Source organism: Trachemys scripta, chromosome 14 (assembly GCF_013100865.1).
Source record: "Trachemys scripta elegans isolate TJP31775 chromosome 14, CAS_Tse_1.0, whole genome shotgun sequence".
In the NCBI taxonomy this organism is placed as follows: domain Eukaryota; kingdom Metazoa; phylum Chordata; order Testudines; family Emydidae; genus Trachemys; species Trachemys scripta.
In genome coordinates, this window is record NC_048311.1 from 5,396,136 (window position 1) to 5,421,699 (window position 25,564).

General features: G+C 47.6%; 1 protein-coding gene across 4 annotated transcripts in view; it reads left to right on the forward strand.

Moving 5' to 3' along the window:
- LOC117887131 (zinc finger protein 345-like) overlaps positions 1-24,989 on the forward strand; it is a 42,119-nt gene extending 17,130 nt beyond the window's left edge. For 2 of the 4 annotated variants that reach the window (XM_034789405.1, XM_034789404.1), the window contains exons 3-4: positions 7,278-7,352; positions 14,608-24,989. In XM_034789405.1, the coding sequence (XP_034645296.1) occupies positions 7,278-7,352; positions 14,608-16,874 (2,342 nt within the window). In that variant the 3' untranslated portion in view covers positions 16,875-24,989. The remainder of the gene's footprint in view (positions 1-7,277; positions 7,353-14,607) is intronic. The other 2 variants (XM_034789406.1, XM_034789407.1) reach the window with 2 other exon arrangements.
- Positions 24,990-25,564: the final 575 nt, after the last annotated feature.

Below are 25,564 nucleotides of genomic sequence, written 5' to 3' on the forward strand. Positions count from 1 at the left end.
TTAGTAACAGGAAAGGACGGGGGAAGGAGTATGGAACTGAAACCTGCAGCTTGCTGTGAATGGTAGGGACAGAGCCAGCTCTAGGTTTTTTGCCGCCCCCCCACCCCAGCCCTGGGCTCCCCCATCACCCCTATGTTGCCCCAGTCCTGGACTCTCCCCCCACCCGCATCTCCTGCTGCCCCAGGGCTCCCCCCCCCACGCACCCACTTCTCCTGCCGCCCCAGCCCTTGGCTCCCCCCCACCCACACCCCCCGCTGCCCCAGCTCTGGCCCCCACCCGCACCTCCTGCCACCCCAGCCCTGGGCTCTTCCCCCCACACACACCCTCTGCCACCCCAGCTCTGGCCCCCCCCTCCTGCTGGCCCAGCCCTGGGCTTTCCCTCCCCCCCCCCCTCCTCCCGCCCCAGTTCTGGCCCCCTCCCGCACCCCCTGCTGCCCCAACTCTGGGCTCTTCCTGCTGCCCGCACCCGTACCCCCTGCCGCCCCAGCTCTGGCCCCGACCCACACCTCCTGCCGCCCTAGCCCTGGGCTCTTCCCTCCCCCCGCACCCTCTGCCGCCCTAGCTCTGGTCCCCACCCGCACCTCCTGCCGCCCCAGCCCTGGGCTCTCCCCCAAAGAAAGAATTGGGTGGACTAAATGGACAGTGCCCCTCTCTATCTGAAGCCTAGCAAGGGAGATACGTGGATCCCACTAGAATTTAAAATGAAAAGTAAGGGAGGGGAGGCTCTACTAGACTGGGCAGCTTTAGATACAGTACCAGGCATGTAGGAAGATTTACACTTCTGAGCCATGGAAGCAGAAATTGACTTTTCTTTTCCAGATTTGAACACCCTCAAAATTCAGGAGTGCTCAAGCTCAATTTAGGCAGCTGTTACTTCATTTCTCCCAAATCAAATATACTGATCCACTGTAACTTGCTGTAGAAAAAGTAGAATAAATTGAGCAAGAAATGCTTCCCAGTGGTTATTAGGACTGGAATTGCTATTTTCAACAGCCATTGCTTTTTTTTTTTTTTTTTTTTTTTCCAGTTTTAGTTTTATTTGTTTAAAAGGAAGACAGTGATATTGCATTGGCAAATTCCCCATAGAAACAAAGAATGGAACAAAAGAATAATAAAGGCACCTCAACTTTTCCTCATTTATGTACGACAGTCTTATAATATGCATCCAGATATCCTCCAATCACACAAGCTGAAAATTGTTCCACTTCACTGCAGTTCTGTAACCATATGGGAACCAATCCTGTCTGTGTTCTGTGCACATCCAAAATTCCTGCTGAATGACCCGCCCTGGGAGTGAGTTACGAGTGACCCAGGGCTGTGGCGGAAGGAGGGTGCAGTTGGGGGGGGGATGGGAGAGAGCCCAGGGCTGGGGTGGGGGGCAGCCAAAAATTTTTTTGCTTGGGGCAGCAAAAAACCTAGAGCTGGCCCTGCTTCTATTGTACCTCTGTTCTTTTCTTTTTAGGGTGGACTCTTCTTACTTTGTTAGGGCTGTTGTTGCTTCTTACTTTGTTAGGGCTTTGTCTGCCTTTTCAGCCTTTGGTGCTTGAACTCTATTTCATCAGGACAGGCTGGTGCTGGAGGTTGACTTCATCATCCATACATACCTCATTCACACATCTAAACTAAACTAATAAGATTACAGCAGGGTTTTTGCAAAAATGAAGGCTGCAGCAAGCTTTTACAAAATGGAGTAAGCATTTTAAAATGGAGTTTGAATTACAATGTCGCAAACAGTGAACAGAAGTTACAATATAGACAAGTGTAATGAATGGCAAACAGTGAACAGAAGTGAGCAAAAGTTACAATGTAGACAAGTATAATGAATGGCAAACAGTGAACAGAAGTTACAATACTGAAACAGTGCAAGTTTCAGTGATTTAAGCAGGAATTGGATTGATAGTGAAACTTACAAGGGCAACTGGCTGAACAGCTATGGCTCTTAACAAGCATCTTAATTGTCAATTAACCAGTTATTGGGGTAACCGTTTTATAAATGAATGTTGTTTCATTCATAAAAGTTTACTTATGAACAATTTCATTTATCAGTTCTACAGCCCTGATCTCTGTCACTGTGTGTCTGTGCAGTGCCCAGCACAATGTAGCTCTGGGGCCTTTATGTGCCACCATAATGCTCACAACTAATATTTATACTTTAAGTCTCGCATGACCTTCTCATATTCAAACTAGGGAAATGCAGCCTAGATGGAGCTACTATATGGTGGGTGCAAAACTGGTTGGAGAACCGTTCCCAGAGAGTAGTTATCAGTGGTTCACATGCTGAAATGGTATAACAAGTGGGGTCCTGCAGGGATCAGTTCTGGGTCTGGTTCTGTTCAATATCTTCATCAAAGATTTAGATAATGGCATAGAGACTACACTTATAAAGTTTGCAAATGATACCAAGCTGGGAGGGGTTGCAAGTGCTTTGGAGGATAGGATTTAAAATTCAAAATGATCTGGACAAATGGTCTGAAATAAATAGGATGAAATTCAATAAGGACAAATGCAAAGTACTCCATTTAGGAAGGAACAATTAGTTGCACACATACAAAATGGTAAATGACTGCCTAGGAAGGAGTACTGCGGAAAGAGATCTGGGGATAATAGTGGACCATAAGCTAAATATGAGTCAACCGTGTAACACTGTTGCAAAAAAAGCAAACCCACCATTCTGAGATGTATTATCAGTAGTATTGTAAGCAAGACATGAGAAGTAACTCTAACGCTGATTAGGCCTCAACTGGAGTATTGTGTCCAGTTCTGGGCGCCACATTTCAGGAAAGATGTGGACAAATTAGAGAAAGTCCAGAGAAGAACTACAAAAATGATCAAAGATCAAGAAAACATGACCTATGAGGGAAGATTGGAAAAAATTGGGTTTGTTTAATCTGGAAAAGAGAAGACAGAGGTGGGACATAGGTTTTCAGGTACATAAAAGATTGTTACAAGGAGGAGGGAGAAAAATTGTTCTTAATCACTGAGGATAGGACAAAAAGCAATGGGCTTAAATTGCAGCAAGGGAGGTTTAGGTTGGACATTTTGGAAAACTTCCTAACTGTCAGAGTGGTTAAGCACCGGAATAAATTGCCTAGGGAGGTTGTGGAATCTCCATCATTGGAGATTTTTAAGAGCTGGTTAGACAAACACCTGTCAGGAATGATTTAGATAATACTTAGTCCTGCCATTAGTGCAGGGAACTGGACTAGATGACCTCTCGAGGTCCCTTTCAGTCCTATGATTCTCTGATGGAGCAGGGCATAGTGAAATGAACAAGTTGCTCCTACCAGTTCATGTGTTTTTATTCTTTATTTTATCTTTATGTTTAAAAAAAAAAACTAAACAAAAGCACTCCATTTCTATTTTCTTTTTATATTTTTATTAAACCATTTTCCCATTAATTTTGTAATTTTAAAAACTTTTCTATTTTTCTTCATTTCTTTTTTTTTTCTTTTAATTCCTTCCCCCCCCCTTTCTGTATCTGTGTGTGTGTGTGTGTGTGTATATATATATATATAGATTTTCTGCTTATTGATTTTTTTTAATCATTTGCCTTTTCCTAATCCCCAGGCCACTTTGTATTTTTTTCAGTTATTTATTTTACATCTCTGGCTAGCAGTATTATTATTTTTTTATATATTTTAAATCACGGCCTATATGGATTGAATATTTGTCATTGTTTTTAGTTTGGTTTGGTTTGCTATTCTTTTCTGGAGAATCTGAGCCAAAGTTTTGTCCACCCAGCTGCTGTTTGCATTCCAGAATTGCTTAGGGCCTATTTCCATCTCCTAGATGTACAAAGACCAGCACCTCAAGCCCCAATCCTGCAAACAGTCAGGCCGATATGGTTTTTGTACTGATAGAACTATATTGTTATCATTAATAATCCTCATCATCATTATGTTTATTGTGGTAGGGCCTAAGGACCAGCCAAGAACTGGGCCCTATTGTGCTAGGTGCGGTACAAACAGAGAAGTTGATAATTCATGCCATGAAGAGCGAACAGTTGAAATAGACCAGACAGACCCAGGGTGAGGGAAGGGGTAGAACACACCAGCAGAGTGAGCAATGGGATGGGAGCAAATGACATGTTAGTGCCAAGGGGTATTTTTTGTTCCGGGACGGGGGCGGGGAGGTGGTTAGTTAGGAGGGGATCAGCTAGATGGGAAGAAAAGGGAAGGGAGAGGGGACATGGAAGGGAAGGGGTAGGGAAGAGGGGGGACAGGGCAGGTGTGGAGTGAAGCAGGTGAAGAGACAATGAAGATGCGGGAGGAGGGTGGGGGAAGTGTTTGGATCAGAGTCTCGCACAGGGCAGAGGAAGTCCAGTCAAAGCTGCAGTCAGTTCCCTGAATGTCCAAAGGTCACTGCTGTGACTAGAGTCTCTGGCTGGCTCCTCTCTGCAGTTTTCCCTAAAGTTCACATGGCAGGGGGGAGGGGAGGCACCACCTGGGTCCTATGGCCCCCAGAGTTTGTCCGTGTGTGGGGGGGTCCCTCTGCACAGTTCTGGGTCCAGGGGGTGCTGAGCCACATTTTATCCCCTTCCCCAATCATAGCCCTGCTTTGGCTGCTTCACTCAGGGACGGTATTTATTTACTAATATGATTATAGTAGTGTTTACGCAGTTATGTGGCTATAAAGGTGCCTTATACCAGGATAGCTTATTCCCCTTCCTGTACGTGAATAAACTGTACCAGTAATATGCACCTTTAGCCCCATAATACTGTGTCCACACTAAGGAGTGTTGTACTGCTTTAACTTGGGGTGACCAGACAGCAAATGTGAAAAATCGGGACGGGGTGGGGAGTAATAGGAGCCTATATAAGAAAAAGACTCAAAAATCGGGACTGTCCCTATAAAATTGGGACATCTGGTCACCCTACACTGGTAAAGATACAGTGGTACAACTTTCTAGTATAGACAAGACCTTACATCGACTTGCTCCACCAGAAGTCATCTGCTCTGGTGGGAACTTTTGGGGGAGGGTCCCCTGCCTGTGTTATGCAGGTCAGACAAGATGATTAGAAGGGATCAGAAGGGAGTTCTCCTGTTGCTGTAGCTAATCCTCCTCCCCGCAAGGCAGTGGCTAGGTCAACCCAGCTGCATCTACACCAAGGGTTAGGTTGACCTAGCGATGTTGCACAGAGCACAAAATTTTTCCCACCATGAGCAATCTTGATCTAATTTTGTAGGTGTAGACCAGGCCTATGTGCTTAATGTTTCTCATGTGTCTAATGCGTAGAGTTAAACATGTGCACAAGTGTGGGTGGGACGAGGGCATTCTCCACTAGCAGGCCCAATGGATTAGATGATGCCTGTGCAAAGGAATGACAGACCCCCTCACACTGCTCTATGGGCTCAGAGGAATTGATGGGCTACCTGCCTATTGATTCCGTCTCTCAAGCAGGCGATGGGTGTAGCCCTGGCTCCATCACCTGGCCGCTCGCTGAGCCAGCATGGGGTGGGGTAGTAATTGATTGCTGCTCTAGGCTAGCTGTAAATTACTCCCCCCTCCAGGAGCAAACAGGGGAGGAATTGTGACTCAGAAGGGTGTGTCTGAGGTGCAGTCCCTGGGCTGGCATGACACTCTGGTCAGGGCTAGGCCTAAAGTTACAATCTCGCCTGCCAAAGCCAGGGAAACAAGGCTATTACTCAAGGGCTGTGATTTTCTAAGGAGGCTAAAGCCAGATTTTTAAATGGGTTTAGACATCTAAATACCTTTTAAAATCTGCCCCTGATAGCCTGCCTCCAGCGAGAGGGAGACTTGCTGGTGCTCAGCTGGGTGTCAGCTCCCTGACATCCCCCCACCTGTTAGCCACCCAAACAATCTCTCTGGACTGTGCCAGCCCTTACTTCACCTGGCAGGGTAACAATCAGTGTACCCCCATCCCCAAGTCCCTTTGATGCATTCCCCCTGCAGTGTCCAGCCCCTTGTCCCCTCACAGAAATCCTAGGTTGACTGTCCCCAAAGGACCAGCTTGAACGATTCAACTCAGGATCAGCTCCTTGGATAACACTGTGTACTGAGATATATTTATAATGAAAACAACAGTACATTTTTTATCAAAGACCAAGATTCGAGAGATAGTTAGTCAGTATAACGGAAACAGAAGGGTTACATATAAAACAAAATCTATAGGCGCTTTCTAGAGACTAAACTTAAGAGGCTAACCTCCTGTCCAGAGCAGTCTTATCTCACCCAAAGCCTCCTGCAGGGTTTCCAACCAAGTCCAGTTGGCATCCTGTTTTTATGAAAGTAAATGTGCTGCCCGTTAACTTTCTAGGTGCAGGATTAAGGAGTGTGTCTCCTTGCCTTCCTCTTATGTTCCCCAAAATTCATTGTCTGCCCCATAGACAGGACAACCCCCTGGAGTTCATTTTCTGGTCTTGTGTCTCCTGTTGACTTTGTTTGTAAATGGCACTTCCATTGTGTTGGCTTGCAACGCTTGATTTACGCGTGAACGAGGGATACAGGGGTGAATATCCATCCTTGGTCTGGCAGAAACCTGTTTGTCGACCCACCCTTGATACAGGTTCTAGGTACATATTTTCTTTACACATCCATAAGTCTATACATAGAGTCTGTACACACATTTCACAATGATATTAATGACCAGAGTGATTGTGGCTTTCATTTGAGATCCTACATGACATTCTTCGGTGAACCAGAATGTATGTATCAGGATATTAGAATAATAGACCCATAGGGCTAGAAGGGACCGCAAGGGTCATCTAGTCTAACCCGCTGCCAAGATGCAGGATATTCTTGTAACCTCCTTGACCTGTTGGCATTGAAGGGCTCTTAGGCTCATGGGACCATATCCCCTTGATATTGAATGGGGTTTGGGCTCCCGACTGTCAGGTTGCTTGGAAGATCCCAGGCGGGTGCAGGTGGTTCAGTTTGGCCCTTTGTGGAGCTGTGGTTCTGATTTGCCAACTTCTGTGCACTGGCTCAAAAGTTGGTTTTGCTGAGGAATGTTGGGTATGTGTTCATAGAGCATAAGGCCAGAAACAGCCATTAGACCATCCAGTCTGCCTTCCTGCATAACCCAGGCCATTCAGTTTCACCCAGTTACCCCAGCCTTGAGCCCAACGACTGTCCTGAAACCAAAGCATTTGGGACCTCAGGAGACTACACCGTTGTGCCCCAGACAGACACTGGGAGAGACTGAGGTGTTTTGTTGATACTGGGGGCTGGAGGGGAGAGGGTGGCTGCTTTCCAGATGGCACCTGCGCCTACCCTGCCACACAACTAACTCGTGTCCAATCCATGTTTCGCCTAGCGGAGGAGATTGCGATCAGCTGGCCCCGGATAACCGCGTTTGCCGAGTCGCACAGGAGGAGAGGATTGGTCTCTGGTAAGTCGCTGTGGGTGAGGCAGTCAGAGATTGCAGTGCTTTGCTATCCTGGACTCTGCCCCCACCCCTCTGGCTGAGACCCTCGCTACTTTGGGCAGGGGGGAGAGGCGAGGTGGAGTGCTGGGGGGTACAGCAGGTGAAATTCCCCACTCCACAGAGGGCCAGCAGCACAAGGAATGGGGGGGGGGGGGGAATGGATGGACTAGCAGGAGCTTAGGTCACAGCTCACTAAGATACCTTTCTGTCGCACTAGTCTCACTCCAAGACCCTGATCCTGCAAACGGGTGAACAGCGGCACAGGTAAAAGGATCAAGCAGCATGGATCTGAGGCAGAATTGGGGCCCATATGAGGCTTGCTGAGCTGCAGAGGGCAAAGCACGTGTCAAAAATGCAAACTGCAAAGAACAAGGAAAGGCAGAAGAAAAGTGTTTTTAAATAAATCTTTAACCACACACAGACTAATATGCAAAGGTTGCTAGGTAATTATTTTTCCTTTGCAATTGACCTGTAATAGTCTGTAAATGTAGGGCTGGGATTCACTAGCAGGCTCTCGTTGCTTTGGGCTATTCTGGTGACACAAATCAGCCAGAAACAAAGGTGCTGGTTATGGCAGCTTAGAACTGCATTGCACTGAGCAGAAGCCAGGAAGTTACCAATGAATCCGTCCAGATGCAACCTCAGCAGATGCAACCCCAGCAGCATTCATACTACACTAGAATGGGGCCCTAGTCTGAAAAGTGACCACCTTCCTCAACAGCCCTGCTCCTTGTGTGCGTAAGCCAGAGCTGCTGGCTTCACGTAAATAAGTTCTTACTGCTTTTTACCCCTGCATGGACCTCACTACAGGACTGAGGCCTTGTACGGTGCTATTGTTCTTTATTCCTGCTAGCCCTGAGCCAACCTAGCTCTAGCTCACCCATGATCAACAGCCTTGTGAATTAAATTCTGATTGCACATACATTGTTGTTGGTGAGGTGTAAGGCAATGGAAAAAAAGCTTGGTTTTCAGACTGCAGGCTCACTTTATCCAGCTAAGCATTAAGAAAAAATACATAATATGACTAGCATGGTCTAATGGTTAGAGCACACAGAAGAATTAAGTTTAATCTGGGCTCCGCCACTGACCTTTGGGGTGACTTTGAGCAAATCTCTTCCCTCTCTATCTCTTTCCCCTTTCCTGCTTTGTCTTGTGCATTGCAGCAGTGAGCTCGGTGGGCCAAGTCTCTTACCATGTATATGTGCAGCACTGGGCACCATGGGGCCTTGAACTCATTTTTAATAACTTTAGCTCAACAGATTTCAACTGAGAAATCAGACACCATAAACATGAGCCCTCTTGGGGCTGTTTTCATGGATCACTTTAATGGTGTGCTAAGTACTCGAAAGTCAGGAATTGCCCATGTGAAGGTTGATCATGCAGCCGTCCCTCTGTTCCCTTTGTGCAAACACACTGCAATCCAGTCTTTAACTTGCTATTTCTCATCAAATACAGTGAAACACACCATTTTTCTGACATTCTTAGATACTTTGGGGTGAGTCAGGTATTTTTTTGTTTGTTTGTTTTTCCTTTTTAATAGATGAGATTTTCACATGTGCTAGGCAGAGCAAGTCATTCTGCAGCTTCACCTGTGTGTGAAATCAGTGTTTTTCGCGACTGGTCCGTGGACAGGCGACAGTCCCTGAGATCTCCCTGACACAGTTTAGGAAGGCAGCAAGCCAGTCCCTGGTATCAGCAAGGTTGAGAAACACTCTGCTAAATAAAGTGTTTTTCTTTTGAGATAAGTACATTTCCATTCAACTAACACATTCTGCTCTGAAATTCTCTCTTGCAATTTTTAATTCACTGAAACACTGTGTCTTCCTTGCGCAAAGGTGAACAAAGCTGGAATAGCTCTGAAAATAAGCTAGCATAGTAAGGTGTCTTGGTTGGTGCGCTTCAGCATCCCACATAGTCTGCAGTTTCTAATAGACCTGAACAAACTCCCTCACTGGAAAATATGTCTGCAAATGATGGCTTAGCTCTGCCAGCACCCCAGCTGGTGCACATCGCTTTAGCTCCGCTGAAGCCAAACTTTAATTTGAAGTCAGTGGCGCTTTGCCAATTTACACCAGCTGAGGATCTGGCTGAAGATTGTTTTGCAAGCTGTCATCTCCCCTTTGTTTGCAGATAGGTTCTGATTTGCTGTTTTGCAAGTATTCACATCCCTCTCCTTGGCTCTTTGCCTTTCTGTATCGTCGCTACAATGAAATGCGTTAACCCATCTGCCCAGACTTCCTGCTCCACGTTCCTTGTCCATCTGAGTCCGGTGTGATTACAGAAGGCAGTCCTGTCTCTGAATTCTTCTTATAACTCTATTTCTACCTTTGCGCTGACTTTGTTAACCCTTTGGCTATGCCTATACTAGATGTGCGTTACCAGTGTAGGAATATGGATGTACTATATTTGCAAAGTGCTCCTAATGTGGACTCAGCTATCCTGGCTAAGATATGTGCTGCCCACCCCTCATGAGCGAAAACAAGTAATACCAGTAAAACCGTGCTTTTGCTTGTGTAGCTGTGTCCACACGACATACTTCTGCCAGCACAGCCCTGCTGGTCAGGGATCACACCTCTTCACGCCCCTGACCGTCATAGCAATGCCAGCGGAAGTCTGTAGTATAGACATAGCCTTTGTTAAGATGCACTGGGAAGATAGTGTGGGACTTCATTTACGGGATCTTACCCATGGCAGGGCAACAAACCTTTCTCCTTTTATGGCTCCATCTAGCTTTCTAAGGCCTGCACATATCTGGACTTTCACTATTGCTTTGTAGTTTAGGCTACAAACTGCCACTGTTAAAAACTATTTATAGGCCATTATTGCCTAGACATTCCATCCAATATCAGAGCTTCTTTGTGCTGGTCACTGCAGAGACACAGTTTCTATCCTAAAGGTCTTACAGTCTCAGTGAAGACCCACAAAAGGGGTATCGTTATTGGTGGGGAGCTGAAGACCAGAGAGATGAAGAGCCTTGGCCAGGGGCAGTGAGCAAGTCCGTGACAGAGCTGGCACTTGAATCTAGATCTCCTGAAGGTTAGGCTATGATTACAATGCCAGCCTTCCTGTTGCCCTTCTTTCTCTATTCCTGTTACCTGCTCTACACATGCTGGACTTGGGCAGGGCAGGGCAGAATTCCCCTGGGTTAGGCTGTTGCTGGAGGCGAGCCTCATGCTCTGTGTCACTTCACAATCCTGCCTCTTGCACTCTGTCCGCACTGCCCCCATCAGCTGGGTTTGTGAGTACCCTGTGACGGGCTCAGTTTGTGCTCTCGCCACACAGTAACCATGGTAGCTGCAGCCTGTCGTTATTGCCAGAGGCCTCAGCTGGCACATGGCTCTCTTTCTGTAACCAGTTCATCCTGCTGCTTTGTTACAGTGCAGATGAGCCACTCTGGCAGAGCCCATGGGGCTGTGCCAGCTGCTGCTCCTTTCCCTCTCAGAGCCCTATGCACCCCTGGATGGAGGGCCATCCCGAAACCTAGGCACCACTCGAGGGTGGCATGGCTATGATGTGCTCTTCCTCAGCATGGGGGTGGATTTCACCCCATACGGATAAAATCCAGCAGCCACAGGCCTCAAATGGGACACGGCTCTGCTAGCTCTTCTTTGAAGTTGAGCTTAGTTTATCATAATAGTGTTGTTGTAGTCGTGTGGGTCCCAGGATATTGGAGAGACAAGGTGGGGGCGGTGATATATTTTACTGGACCGACCTCTGTTGGGGAGAGAGAGACAAGCTTTTGAACTACACAGAGGTTTTCTTCAGGTCTGTGAAAACTCAAAAGCTTGTCTCTTTCACTAACAGAAGTTGATCCAATACAAGATATTACCTCGCCCACCTTGTCTCTCTGTTATGACAAGACATGCCTGAATCTGCTGTGAGATCAGAGCCTGTTAGTGGTACATTTAAATTAACTTCTGGGCTGCTGGTTCTCCGTGCCTGGTGGAAAATAGGAATACAATCTGTTTTACCAACTGAGAACAGGGCCACATTGTGTCAGGTGCTGTATACACACACATTGCAATCAGAGTTGCGACTGCAGTACAGGTAGCATACCTGCACTAGCTTTAACCTAGCTAGCATGGCTAAAAATAGTAGTAAAGCCAGGTCAGCCCAGACTCCAGTGTGGATTAGCAACCCCAGTACATTGCTTGTAAAACCCATGCAGCTGTGTCTTCACTGTTATTTTTAGCCATGTGGGTGAGATGAAAGCCAGAGATTAAAGTATGTCTACTCGAGCTGCTGTCACACTTCCAGCTGCCGTGGAGACATTCCATAGTGAGAGACACCTACAGTCTAAACCAGGGGTAGGCAACCTATGGCACGTGTTCCAAAGGTGGCACGCGAGCTGATTTTCAGTGGCACTCACACTGCCCGGGTCCTGGCCACCGGTCCGGGGGCTCTGCATTTTAATTTAATTTTAAATGAAGCTTCTTAAACATTTTAAAAACCTTATTTACTTTACATACAACAATAGTTTAGTTATATATTATAGACTTATAGAAAGAGACCTTCTAAAAACGTTAAAATGTATGACTGGCACGCGAAACCTTACATTAGAGTGAATAAATGAAGACTCAGCACACCACTTCTGAAAGGTTTAGACCAGGAGTTGGCAACAGACAAAGGTTGGGAGGGGAAAGAGAGGTGCAGTGACTCACCGCCGGGTCACAGAGCTAGGACTAGAACCCAGGAGAGCCCTTCCTGCCTGTCATGTGCCTCTTGCACCACATCATGCTGCCTTTCAAGAACTGAGGGTTTCTGTTGTCAACAGTGAGAGGCTTAGTCCTGCTCTCATTAACATTATGGGGAGGTTTTTGCCATTGATTTTGGTGAGTGAGTTTAAGTGCTACGGCTGTTTCTCTGCAAACAATTAGCCTTGTGCTTTATTTCTGTGGTGGGGCTACTCAAGTGCTTAAAGTTAAGCAAGTGCACACATGTTTGCAAGATCAGGGTCTGTGTTTGTGTGCTAGAATACTACCCTCTATCACCTGATTTAAGTTTACAAAGGAAACAAAGGTATTTTTTTATGTAGCAGGATTCTTCCTTTATGCTTAACATGCCTGTGTTTGTAGAACCTCTGGAGCTGGGGTTCTCACCATGGTTCGGTTGGGGTGTGTTTAACTATGGAAAAGAGGACAGTCTCTTCATAGGAAAGGTTGCAACCACAGTCCCATTGCTAAGGGTGATTTTGATCCCTCTTATAAATCAAAATTCCTTGTGCTTCCACACGATTCAAGTTAATTCTCCTTGGCATGCAGTGCATTCCTGAAATATTTCGTAAGTACTTTCTGACAGGAAAAAAACGAAAAATGGCTCCGTTAGAAAATTTTGGAAAGGGGCTAAGGTTTGTTTGTGCCCAGTAAAATCACACAGCTCCACCAGAGCTGTCCAGAAAATGGGGGGGATTTCAGCAAATTGGAAGTTGTTACTCATCCCATTCCATTCCACAATAGTTCCATATTTCATTTTCACAATTTCCTGTGGAATTTTCTACTTACAATACAAGTTGGTTGCAAACTTAACAATGGAGGGAGTCTCGCCTCAGTAAAATGAGCCTTATTTTAGTCCCTCTCTCTAACTTCACCTGGACTAAACCGATCCTTCTGGAATTTCATACAAGTGATCTTATGCCCAAGTAGAAAAATCTCTGGACAATCTGAGACAAAAATGGTAAATCATTGGGGCAATCTGATTCAGAAAATGAAGTGATCTCAGTCCTTTAACGTTTTTCTACCCTTGATTTATCTCATCATATATGATTAGGCCAGACATAGCAATCACTTGGTGAAATCCTCCAGCCTGTATTACGAGAGTTTAGACTAGATGATCACAATGGTCCCTTCTGGTGTTAAGCCCTGTGAATCCAAAATCACTGGACATAAAAACTCCAGATGTGCTTTAATCAGTGCTTTTGGTGAGGAGTGGGGCTGCTAGCTAGTTTGGGTGGCAGGAATTTGGGAACGGGGAGGAATTTAGATTATCATACACTTATATTGAATGGTACCTTACTCCATGAGCGATCCCAGTGAAATTGTTATTGGATTCAGTAATTGGGTGGAATTATACAGGAGGTCAGACTAGATGATTTAATGGGCCCTTCTGGCCTTAACATCTATGAATCTATGCGCAAGCAAACTATGTGTTATAATATGGCTAAATGTAAGTGTATACATCTAGGAACAAAGAATGCAGGCCATGTTTACACGATGGGGGACTCAATCCTGGGAAGTAGTGACTTTGAAAAGAACTTGGGGGTCATGGTGGGTAATCAGCTGAACATGAGTTCCAAGTGCGAAGCTGTGGCCAAAAGGGCTAATGCATCCTTGGATGCATAAACAGGGGAATCTTGAGTAGGAGTAGAGAGGTTATTTTATCTCTGTATTTGGCACTGGTGCAAACACCGCTGGAATAGTGTGTCCAGTTCTGGTGCCCACGATTCAAGAAAGAAGTTGATAAATTGGAGAGGGTTCAGAGAAGAGCCACAAGAATGATCAAAGGATTAGAAAACCTGCCTGCTGGTGATAGACTCAAGGAGCTCAATCTATTTAGCTTAACAAAGAGAAGGTTAAGGGGTGACTTCATCAGACTACAAGTACCTACATGGGGAACATATTTAATAACAGGCTCTTCAGTGTAGCAGAGAAAGGTCTAACATGATCCAATGGATGGGAGATGAAGCTAGACAGATTCAAACTGGAAATAAGGTATACATTTTTAACAGTCAGAGTAATTAGCCATTGGAACAATTTACCAAGGATTGCAGTGGATTCTCCATCACTGACAATTTTTGAACCAAGACTGGGTGCTTTTCTAAAAGCTCTGCTCTAGGAAGTATCTTGGGGAAGTTCTCTGGCCTGTGTTCTACAGGAGGTTAACCTAGATGATCACAAATGGTCCATTCTGGCCTTGGAATCTATGACTCTCTGATTTAATGGGCCATTCTGGTCTTGACTTCATAGATGTTAATGGGACTGTTCAGTAAAGCTGTGAGAATCTGGCCCCTGTTTCTCAAAAGGGTTTCTCATTACATGTTGTGAGGTGGGTGGCTAGGTGAGGGGAAGCAGTGGGTGGGAGTGGGGGGGGAGGGGAGAGGGAGGCTGCCAGGGAGGGGAAGGGGTGATGGGAGCAGTATGGCAGAGCCGGCTCCTGATTTTTTCCGTTGTGTTGATGGGTATTTGAATATGTGACAGACCCTCTCCAATTCCCTTCTCCAAAGTTTCCTTTCCTAGACCCAGGGAGTTACTGGATTCTCTCGTTGTTCCAGCAGATGATGGGATGGTGAGTGAGAATGAGGAGGAGGATGCTCAGCAGGGAGGCCTTGAGAAGGTGGATGCCCAAGGGACGATGCCGGGCAAGTCCAAGGGGAGCGCTCCCCAGAGCGCTGATGTGGGGAAGGCCAGCGAGGGCCCGCAGAAAGTAGAAGGACAGCCAAGGAAGCCCTCAGGCAAGAGGCAGGGCAAATCCGCTCACCGTGGTTTCAAGAAGTTCCACCAGCGGAGCCTGCTGGGGCACAGCCGGTGCCATGACTGCGGCAAGAGCCTGGGCTTCGGCTCGGGCTTCAACAAGCGCCCACGGCTGCGCAGCGCCGAGAAGCCCTACAAGTGCAACGAGTGCGGCAAGTGCTTCCGGCTCAGCTCCACTCTCATCACCCACCAGCGTCGCCATGCCAGCGAGAAGCCCTACAAGTGTGCCGACTGCGGCAAGAGCTTCAGTGTGGGCTCGGCCTTCATCCAGCACCAGCGGGTCCACACTGGCGGCGTCAAGCCCTGCCAGTGCAACGTCTGCGGCAAAAGCTTCAGTGCCAGCACCAGCCTGGTCAAGCACCAGAAGCTGCACCTGGAAGAGAAGCCTTACAAGTGCGATGAGTGTGGCAAGGGCTTTAACTGGAACTCGCACTTGGAGCGCCACCGGCGCATCCACACCGGCGAGAAGCCCTACACCTGCCCTGAATGTGGGAAGAGCTTCAGCTGGAGCTCCCACCTGGACCGCCACCGCCGCACCCACTTGGGCGGGGAGAAGGCCTGCAAGTGCACTGACTGCGGTCGCTGCGTTGGCCCCAATGGCACCAAGCCCCAGCGTGGAGCAGGAGGAGGAGCCGCCGCCGCCGAGAAGCCCTACCAGTGCCCCGAATGTGGCAAGGGCTTCAACAAGAGTGCCACATTGGCCAAGCACCGGCGTTCCCACACGGGCGACAAGCCCTACAAGTGCGAGGAGTGTGGCAAGAGCTTCGGGCTGAGCGCCTCCCTGCTGCAGCACCAGCGGAGCCACGCGGCTGGCAAGCCTTACCAGTGCGGCGACTGCGGCAAGAGCTTCGCCTGGAGTTCCCACCTGGACCGGCACCGGCGCATCCACATGGGCGAGAAGCCCTACCGCTGCGGGGACTGCGGCAAGAGCTTCTCGCAGAGCTCCCACCTGGAGCGGCACCAGCGGGTGCACCTGGGCTCAGAGCAGCCCTGCCAGTGCACTGACTGCGGGAAGAGCTTCCTGGCCAGCGCCAAGCGGCGCCGCGTGCTGAGCGGAGAGCGTCCCTGCAAGTGCACTGACTGCGGGAAGAGCTTCCTGTGGGGCTCCCGCGCCAGGCCTTCCCCCGTGGCGGAGAGGACCCACAAATGCACGGAATGCGGGAAGAGCTTCACCTACCGGGCAGAGAACGTCAAGCACCAGGGCACGCAGACGGGCGAGAAGCCCTACACCTGCCCTGAGTGCGGCAAGAGCTTTGGGCAGAACTCGGCCCTGGTGAAGCACCGGCGCATGCACACCGGCGAGAAGCCCTACAAGTGCGGGGACTGCGGGAAGAGCTTCAGCGTCCGCTCCAACCTCATCAAGCACCAGCGCACCCACCTGGGCGAGAAGCCCTACAAGTGCCCTGACTGCGGCAAAGGCTTCATCCAGAAGTCGGACCTGACCAAGCACCGGCGCATGCACACTGGGGAGAAGCCCTACAAGTGCAACGTCTGCGGGAAGTGCTTCAGTGTCAGCTCCAACCTCATCAAGCACCAGCGTATCCATCTGGGTGAGAAGCCCTACCAGTGCTCCGAGTGTGGCAAGAGCTTCATCCAGCGCTCGGAACTCACCATCCACCAGCGCGTGCACACCGGCGAGAAGCCCTACAAGTGCCCCGAGTGTGGGAAGTGTTTCAGCCGCAGCTCCCACCTTAACCGGCACCAGCGCACCCACACTGGCGACAAGCCCTCGCTGCTCTCCGCCACCAAGAACTCCGCTGCTGCCACCGCTACCAACCCCCTGCAGGCCTCCTCCGCCTTCTCCTCTGCCTCCTTCTCCTCCCCGCTGGGCACCTCCTCTGCCCCCCTCCCCACTTTACCCTCTTTCCCTTCCTCCCCCTCACCCATCTCCATCCCCACCCTCTCCAACAACCCGCTGGATCTGCCCTGGGCCCTGTCCTTCCCATCCCGTGCCTTCCCCCACCCTTCCTTCCCCTCGCCTGCTCCGTCCGGGGCCCCGGCCTCATCACTGATAAACTAACCGCCCCCCACAGCCTCTCTGTTCCCCCTCGCTCCCCCTAATGCTCACCTGCCTCCCTCTTCACCACCTCCATATCTTCCCCCCTCTGCCCTGCCTTTTGCCACCCCTTTCACTCTCCCTGCTCCCAGGACTGTGCAGTTGGCTTCCTACTCTCCTGCTCTTTCCTCCTTCCCTATTCCTTCTCCTCCTCCAAAATTCACACCATCCACCTCTTCTTCTTCTCTCCCCTCTCCTTTCCCTTCACACGTCTGGCTCCTCCCACTTCCCCTCCCTTCTCGGTGCCTCCAGCTTCCGTGCTGGTGTCCCATCTAACATGACTGCAACTTGCTTCCTGTCCCCAACGTGCTCATCTGACTTGCAGTGCTGGATCAGTTTCCTTGACTCTCTCTTGACCTGCTCCTCACCGCACCCAGTTCCATTTCTGGCCCCTCTTGGGCTCTGAGTTCTTATTCCCCAGTAATCAAGTCACCTCTTTCTATACAGCCCTCTTCCCGCATACCACCTGCCCAGCTTGATGTTCCTCCCATGATCTCCCGTCTGTGCCTTCCTTGATGTTCTCAGCCCCTTCCTCATCTCACTACAAATTCACACCGAGAAGTGTGAGATTCATTATTTACAATCCATTAGCCATGGAATCCCTCGCACCTCCATCCTTTCTTGTCTATATCACCATGCCCTGGCTTATGCTTCTATTCCAACTTCCTTGCTATAGGGGGTCTCTGGAGAATATCCTATGATGATGCATATTTCCTCCACTGAAGGTTAATACTCATTCTGTTCTACCATCTTCCTTGTCTAACTCTGCCCATCACCCATCCCTCGATCTAGGTACCATACAGTACTTATTTCTCCCTGATTATAGCCTAGAGCTAGATGAACAATAGGGAAAGTGATTTGTGAATATGTTCGTGTTCAAATGGGATAAGTCTATTTTGTTCCCCTTTGTGGGATCATATTATTCTGTTACTGTTATTCACAAGTAGAGCTGTTCAGGTTTTTTTTTTGTTTGTTTGTTTTTTAAGAAAATATTTTTTTGACAAAACATGTCCTTTTTCAAAAATGAACAGTTTTGCAAAATCATTTGGGTTTTTGTTTTTTTCAAATTTTTCAATTTTGTTTTTTACAGAAATGTTGCAAATATTTTAGCCTCTTGTTCTTTGAGGTGAGGTTTTTGGTTTTTTTTTTCACTTTTTCATGTCATTTTAGGTTTCCATTTTGTTTTATTTCCATTGCCAATTTTGATTGGTGGGCTTAGTAAAATGCTGGTAATTATTCAAAATCAAAACAAATCTTTCATTGTCAAAATTTTTTCATTTCAGATTCAAACATTCCATTTGCTAAAATTAAGATTTTCAAAAATGAAGACTAATCTATGAAAAAATTCTGAAAATTTAGAAAAAATGAAAATTCAATACCAATTATTAAAAACAAAGGAACAAAAATACTTTTGAAATGTTCACAGTTAAAAAAGAAAAGTTTCAGACAGTTTTATTAATTGGAGTGCCTGCAACTTATTTGTGAAAATGTTCACAAATCCAGAACTTTTCCACAAATTTTCATATTCATATGTATCTGGAGTAGCCGTGTTAGTCATGGGATGCATCTAAAGAAGTGAGCTTTTTTACCCACAAAAGCTTATGCCCATATTCATATGTGTTTGTTCGAAGATATGCACTGGAAAGTGTGATATCCCTGTTTACAAAAGTTTCACTCTCCTAATCAGGAAGCAGAAACAATACCAAGTGATTTAGGTGACCAATGGCACAAAAGACACACATAAAAGTAATGTATAATCAAATTATGCCACTGGCAAACAATCCATACAATATAAATTGTTCACGTAGGTTATTCTGCTGATATTTACAAATCATTGGCGCTGGTGTTCAGCTAGTCTTTGTTGGGGTAAATAATGGAGCTGTATCAGTTTATGCCAGCTAAAGAACTGGCTCCATAAATCTATTGTAGGAACCAGGATTGGTTTGTAAACAACCCACTCACAGAAGAAAGCTAAAATCAAAACAAATATTATTCACAATGAAAAAATTCTACCAGCTCCATTGAAAGCCTCTTGACCTGCCTCTGCTTTCAGTCCTGATTAATATTCCACCTGCCTTCTCTTCTCTCTCTCTCTCTCTCTCCATCCAGAACTTTGCTAAGTACTTCAGACAAGGGAAAGAAATCAATGCCATCTGGTAGTAGTCATCTGCCCCTTGACTCCCTGTCCCCCACCCATGCTGCCCCAACTCTCTTCTGAACCCCAGTTCAGTTTGCTCGTCCTTTGACCTGTCCCGATCTCCTTTCAGCTCTTGATTTCCTTTTCTCTAGTTCTCTCCTATACTAAAAAGTTAGATCAACCCAGCTACGTTGCTCAAGACTATGAAAAATCCACACCCCGGAGCGACGTAGTTAAGCCGACCTAACCCCCAGTGTAGACAGCACTAGGTTAATGGAAGAATTCTTCCATTGACCTAGCTACCATCTCCCAGGGAGGTGGATTGCCTACACCGAAGGGAGAACCCCTCCTGTCAGCGCATGTTGTGTCTACACTGAAGTGCTGTAGCTGCACTGCTGTAGCATTTCAAGTGTAGAGAATCTGTATTCCTTCCATCAGCCTTCCAGCGTTCACTCCAGCACAGCAGGATCCCAGCTCCCTGACTTCCCTCCCACTCCATCCTTACCCTGTTTCTCTGCCTCTGTTGGCAATTCCACTATCGTCCTGACTGCCCAGAGTCACCCCCTCAGAATTATTGCAGACTCCAATCTCTCCATTCCCTTCTACCGTATCCTGGCTGTCCCCAGCTCCCAAATGTTCTTCCTCTTACAGCATCTCCTTTTCTTTCCCACTGCTCCCTGGCCCATGCTTTGGCCATGTCTCAACGTGACCACTGCACCCAGCTGCCCTCCAGCCTCCTTGCTTCCCACTTCACGTCCATGCTGACCATCTTCCTTGCTCTCTGCTCCAACTATACCACCCGCCTCCCAGATTCCCATCCCCGCTTCTTCCTGCAGCAGTATTGTACCCCTCGCATCTGATCCCACAGTCTGTCCCATTTCAGCATTGATTTTGTTGGGACTCAAGCACGTACTCAAATGCTTTGCTGAGCTGGGTCCCTCATCCTCCCCTCCAAGGCTGCATGAGGCTGCTCCAGCCTGCATCCCGGATCTTATCTCCTCCTGTGCCCCACCCCCTTGCTCCATCTTCCTGCCTACATCCCCCTGCCTAATCATGCCCAGTGTGGCCTTCAGCTGTTGGGCCAGAGCCTGAGTTAGTGCAAATCTGCATCATTGGGGCCAACACCAGGTTACGCTAGCTGAGAGGCCGTATCACATTTTCTCCATTGTGTCCCTTATGGGAAGGTGTAATAAGGAGGGAACGGAGGGGCGTATCCGGGCATTGGATACAAGTTAAACAAGAAAGTAGGAAAGGGTTAAAGCCCCAATCCTGAAACACATAAGCACATGCTTAATTGATACAGTCCCATTGAAATCAGCAGGGCGACTCACAGTGCATAAAGCTAAGCATGAGCAGCGGTGTTTGCAGGTTAAGGGCCTAAATGAATAAACCCAATAATTAAAGTCTATGAATAATCGTAATAATTCAAGAAAAGTGCAAAGAGTTAAAAGACATTTCTGGAAAACCAGTGAAAAAGGATAGGGTTAAACACAACTGAAAAATGCTAAAGAGTTAAAAGAAAATCAAAAAAGAAGAAAACAAGGGTTAAAGGAAAAAAACCTAAAACATAGACAATAAGAAAGGTTAAAGTTTTTAAAAAGAAAATAGGGAAGAGTTGAAAAACATATAACTGTAAATGGTTAAAATTAAAATAAATTAGGAAAGGATTTAAATATTAAAGGAATTGCAAGGGGTTAAAAATTAAAAGTAAATGAAAGGTTGAAAATAGAAATAAAAACCAGAATTGGATGGTATTAAAAATAAAATTTGAAATGTTTAAGAGTATAAGAAAATAGATTTAAAAAAAAAAAAAAAAGGAAACCGTAAAAGGTTAAAAAGTTATATAAAAATAGGAAAGCCTTTGTTGGGTTTAGCGTGTGGGTGCTGGTGGCCCGTGATGTACAGGAGGTCAGACTAGATTATCCAGTCGTCCCTTCTCGCCTTAAACTCTGATTATGTACAACAAGAAGAGGAAAGTTAAAGAAAACGTGTATTAAAAGAAATAAAAACAAGGCAACGGTTAAAGATAAAAACAGAGAAAGGGATAAAAATAATTTTTAAAACTAATAGAGAATATTTTAGGCAATGGTTCGAAACATATAAAAACAACCGAAACAAAACAATAGACAATGTGGAAAGGAGGAAACAATAAATGAGGAATCAGGTGCGCAGCTGATGATCCGAAAGGCATCCAGGCATCGGTGTCCAGTGAAACTGCAGATATAGCCTAAACCCTGCAAACGCTCACACACGTGGCGTGAAATTCATCCCTGATATGGAGAACCCCCCCATGTGGAGTCACTGAGCTCAGCAACCCTGCAGCCATGCAGGTTGTAACATGAGGCCCCTGGATGAGATGTCAGCAGCTGGAACCCTGGACCTCTGGATCTCAAAGCATGAGCTGAAAGCTGTGCTGCCTGAGCTAAAAGAATTGGCTTTGATAGCTCAACCGAAGGCTGCAGCAGCTCATACATCTTTGTGATCCACCACTAGAGGGGGACAGAAACCACACTGAGTAAGCATGTGTCCCTGATCTCTTTGTGGGAAGGTGCCCTGGAACTAGTGCAAAGGGGCTACCTGTTGCTCTCGTGCAGAGGTTGGAGTAGCAGCTCCAAGGGACCTGAGCAACAGCCAGGGGCGGAGGTGGATGGAGTCTGGATATCCGGACAGAGACTGTAAACTTTACTCACCTGGGTCACCCCGTTAAGCTGACTGGGACCGTGTGTGAACAGAGTCTCGTGTGTGTGTTTGCAGGATTAGGGTGTGACTGCCAACTGCCTTTCTCCCATCTGGTGGCGCTATTTACACCTGTGCAAATGTGGGTGTTAAATATTGTGAATGACCCAGCTGGAGTCCCGGGGCGGGTTCCCCTCTCGCTCACCCTGGTGTAAATCAGGAGTAACCACACTGGAGTTACACTGATGTAAAACTGATGCAACAGAGCTGAGGATCAAGCCCAGTGACTCCCATAGGACTGCTCATGTAATTGGTGCTGGCAGAATAAGCCCTTGGGGAACCCGATACACAGGCAGCTGCTCTCATGCAGATCTTTACTGGCATTCACAGTCAGTGTGGGAGTAATAAAGTTTTAGGGCCAGATCCTCAGCTGCTGGAACCTGGCAGAGCTGCATTGACTTAACTGGAGTTACGCCAATTAAACCAGCTGAGGGACTGGCTGAGGTAACTATTTGCAGGCTCATAGAAGTTCTGGGGGAAGAGACCTGGACGCCTAGTTCAATTTCAGGGCATGTTGGGACAGATCTGGAGTGATCCTGAGCACCTGCAATGATACCACCGCGATGGGCGCGAGAAAAAACCCTGCCGATACACTGGTGCTTGGCAGCTCCCCCTGGATTTGGCCCAGCATTCCGTCATGATGCTGCCGGGAACACCTCCCCATGCTAGTGGAGCAGGGTCCTGCCCTCTCTCCTTCTTCAGATCCTTGCAAAGTGCAGCTGTGCTAGTCCACTGCCCACAAAAGCTTGACTTATTTACTTGTTAATAACAAATACTGCCCTGCTCTGTGACGCTCCAGTGACTAGTCATCTGGGGAGATACTGGGCCCAAGGCCTGCCAGAGGTCCAAGCACCAGTTTGTTCCTGGACCTCTGGCAAGCTCTGGGCTCGGGGCCAAATTTCCCCCTTTCTCTGCTTTATGCATCTGAGCTGCTGTGTTCTCTTTGTCTCTTAGGTTGTAAGCTCCTTAAAGCAGGGACTGTGTCTTTTTCTGTGTTCTGTGGGGCAAGAGCACATGCTAGCTGCTCAATGTAGAACAAACAGAGACTGTAAGTGCCCTGACTGTGGTGGTGGTGGAGGGGAAGTTGATGGCCTATCAGAGATTCCGTGCAAGAGAGAGAACCATTATTAAATGCCCGGCTGTGGCTGGAGCTCAGATCTTGCAACACACCAGAGGACCCGCTCTGGAGAGACACCCTTATAAGTGACCTGACTGAAGGGGAAACCTTGGGTGAGAGCTCACTCCTTGTTATGCACCAGAGACTCTGCACTGGAGAGAGACCCTATAGATGCCCTGGTGAGGGCTGGCTGCAGTGCATATCAGAGGCATGAGTACCCAGCTGTCTGTCTCTGGATTCAGGGGGCATCAGCAGGTGACCCCACGCTGATTGGTGATCCTCTGACTCCACCCAGCCTAGCAGACCCCAGGTGGGTGAGGGAGAGAGGACCATCCTCCTGTAGCTTTCTGCCCCTGGCTGAAGATTCCCTCCCCCTGCCCTGCAGTCCACACTACTCCCACTGCTGGGCCCAGCAGAAGAGGAACGAAGAACCCCAGACCTCTGGATACGTCTCCCTCATCTTCGAGCCTCGGAACAGGGATGTCGGGCATATCATGCCTTCCCAAGAGGACCTGAGACCCAGTGGCCTTCTGTCTCTTAACACGTCCGTTGCCTGGATCTGTTTCTGGGGTGGCGGTGAGGAGGTGGATGTGTCCTCATAACCCTTTTCTTCCAAATTCTTCCAGGACGCCTGGTGGGTCTCCTCCTGGTGTTCTCTACTGAGCTAAAGGGTAGTCCCTGGTTCCTATGAGAGAAACGGATGGGGACCGAGGTTGAAGGGAGCTGGGGGGGGGGGATGGTTGAGTGTTTGAGGATGGGGGAGATGAGAGCCAGAGTGGGAGGGAGCTGTGGGGTGGGTAGAAATGGGATTGAATGTTTGGTGATGCGGGAATGGGAACTAGAGAGGAAGGGAGCGCTGGTTGTGGAGGATCAAATGTTGGGAGGTTATAGGATGAGGAGGAAGGGGCAGGATTGGAGAAATGCTGCCCCTCTATCATTCTCCTTCTCTGCCCTCAAGCCTGCCTCCCTCCACTTCCCCATGCACAGTTTCTTCCCTTCTGTCCCATCTCCTGCTCCGACTTGGGGAGTTTCCCTGTAGCAGTGATTCAGACAAGATAAAGGGAGAACTCTTAAATCAGCAGTTCATGGGACCTGCTGGATCCAACCTATCCAGCAGGGGAAATATGGGGAGTCAGTGGAGAGATGATGTGGGGGATGGAGGAGATAGGTCTGAGTAACACTCATGAGCATGGGATGAGAGATTCTATTCATGGAAAAATCCTTATTGCAGCATGTGATTAACCTGTGGAACCTGCGGCTGCAGGAAATTACTGGGGCACACAGCTCCACAAAGGCGTCTCCTAGCTCCAGAGTGCAGGCTGGGCCTCTGCACTGTAATAACTGCATGACAGAGAGCTCATTGCCTCCTCCCAGGTGGACCTGCCTTGGACCAGCACCAAGTAAAAGGACAATCTCCCTGAAGGACAGAGAGACAAATGTATCCGGTCCTGATCCTACTCCAGGCGGCGGTCCCACCTCTTACAAGTGAAGGTCTTTGTACTATTCAAGAAAGAAGCTGGGGAGATGACCCCCCCGATCAGGCCTGAATCCTTCCTGACCCACATCACTGAGGCCAGAGGGAGAAGACGGCCTTGACATTCAGCTGGGCATCTCCCACCCCATCTGCCACAGAGTGCTGGGTGGGGATGACAGAGACTTAACCAGAGACTGACTCTCTGCCGCACTCATCCCCAGAGGGGATAAAAGCCTCATCTAGGATCAGAGATGCTGGAACCTGCCCGCTGCCTGTGAGAGTGGCTGCCAGCTGACAAGAGGTTAATGCTAAAATATTAGATGGTAATTACTTAACTACAATTTAACTGAGATTTATATATTTTCTAGTATCTGCTTGTTTGCTTTTGTAACTGGCGCCGACTGTCTCTCTCTTTGATTGCCTGTACTTTCTGATCAGCTTGGAAATGTTTTACTGCTTGTGAACAGCAACGTGCCCATTTGTTTTTCTGAAATGCAATGTACTGGATTGAAATTTTTGTGCATTGAGTTGTCATGATGGCTCCGTTTTTATTTTATTTTACTTCATTCTCTTTCTTTCGATGAGTAGTAATAAATTAGAATTTAGTTATCCCAACAGCATAGCATCTCGAGTCCTTTCGTGGGGAAAAAACAGGAGAAACTGGCCTTTACCAAAGTGACATGGAGCTTTCCAAAAAGTCACTTGAAGACTTTCGTTCCATTTGAATTAGGGGAAAGAGAAGTTAATGGCTGGGATTGAGGAGCCCAACATTCAATAGGAAATTGGGAAAAATCAGTTAGCAGTACTGCCAACTGGATGTGTTCAGAAACCATCAGTCAGGCCTCAAAAAAACATGTTTTTTGCAAAATGATACATCCTATTACTATGAATTGTTGTGTTACGGTAGTGCCTAGGAGCTGTAGTCATGGGGCTGGACTCTATGGTGCCAGGTACTGTACATATTTATTGGATATATTATGGTAGCTCTTAGGAGCCCCAGTCATGGACCAGGACCCCATTGTGTTAGGCACTGTACAAACCTTGGGTTCTTTCTCATTGTATCCTGGTTTCTGAGGCTTGTAAGTGCCCTGGGTTCACATTTCAAGCTTTTCTCTGCAACCATGAGGGCTAGAAACTTGGCAGGGGTGGGGGAATGAAAGCTGAGATTCTCACATAATCATGTGATTCCA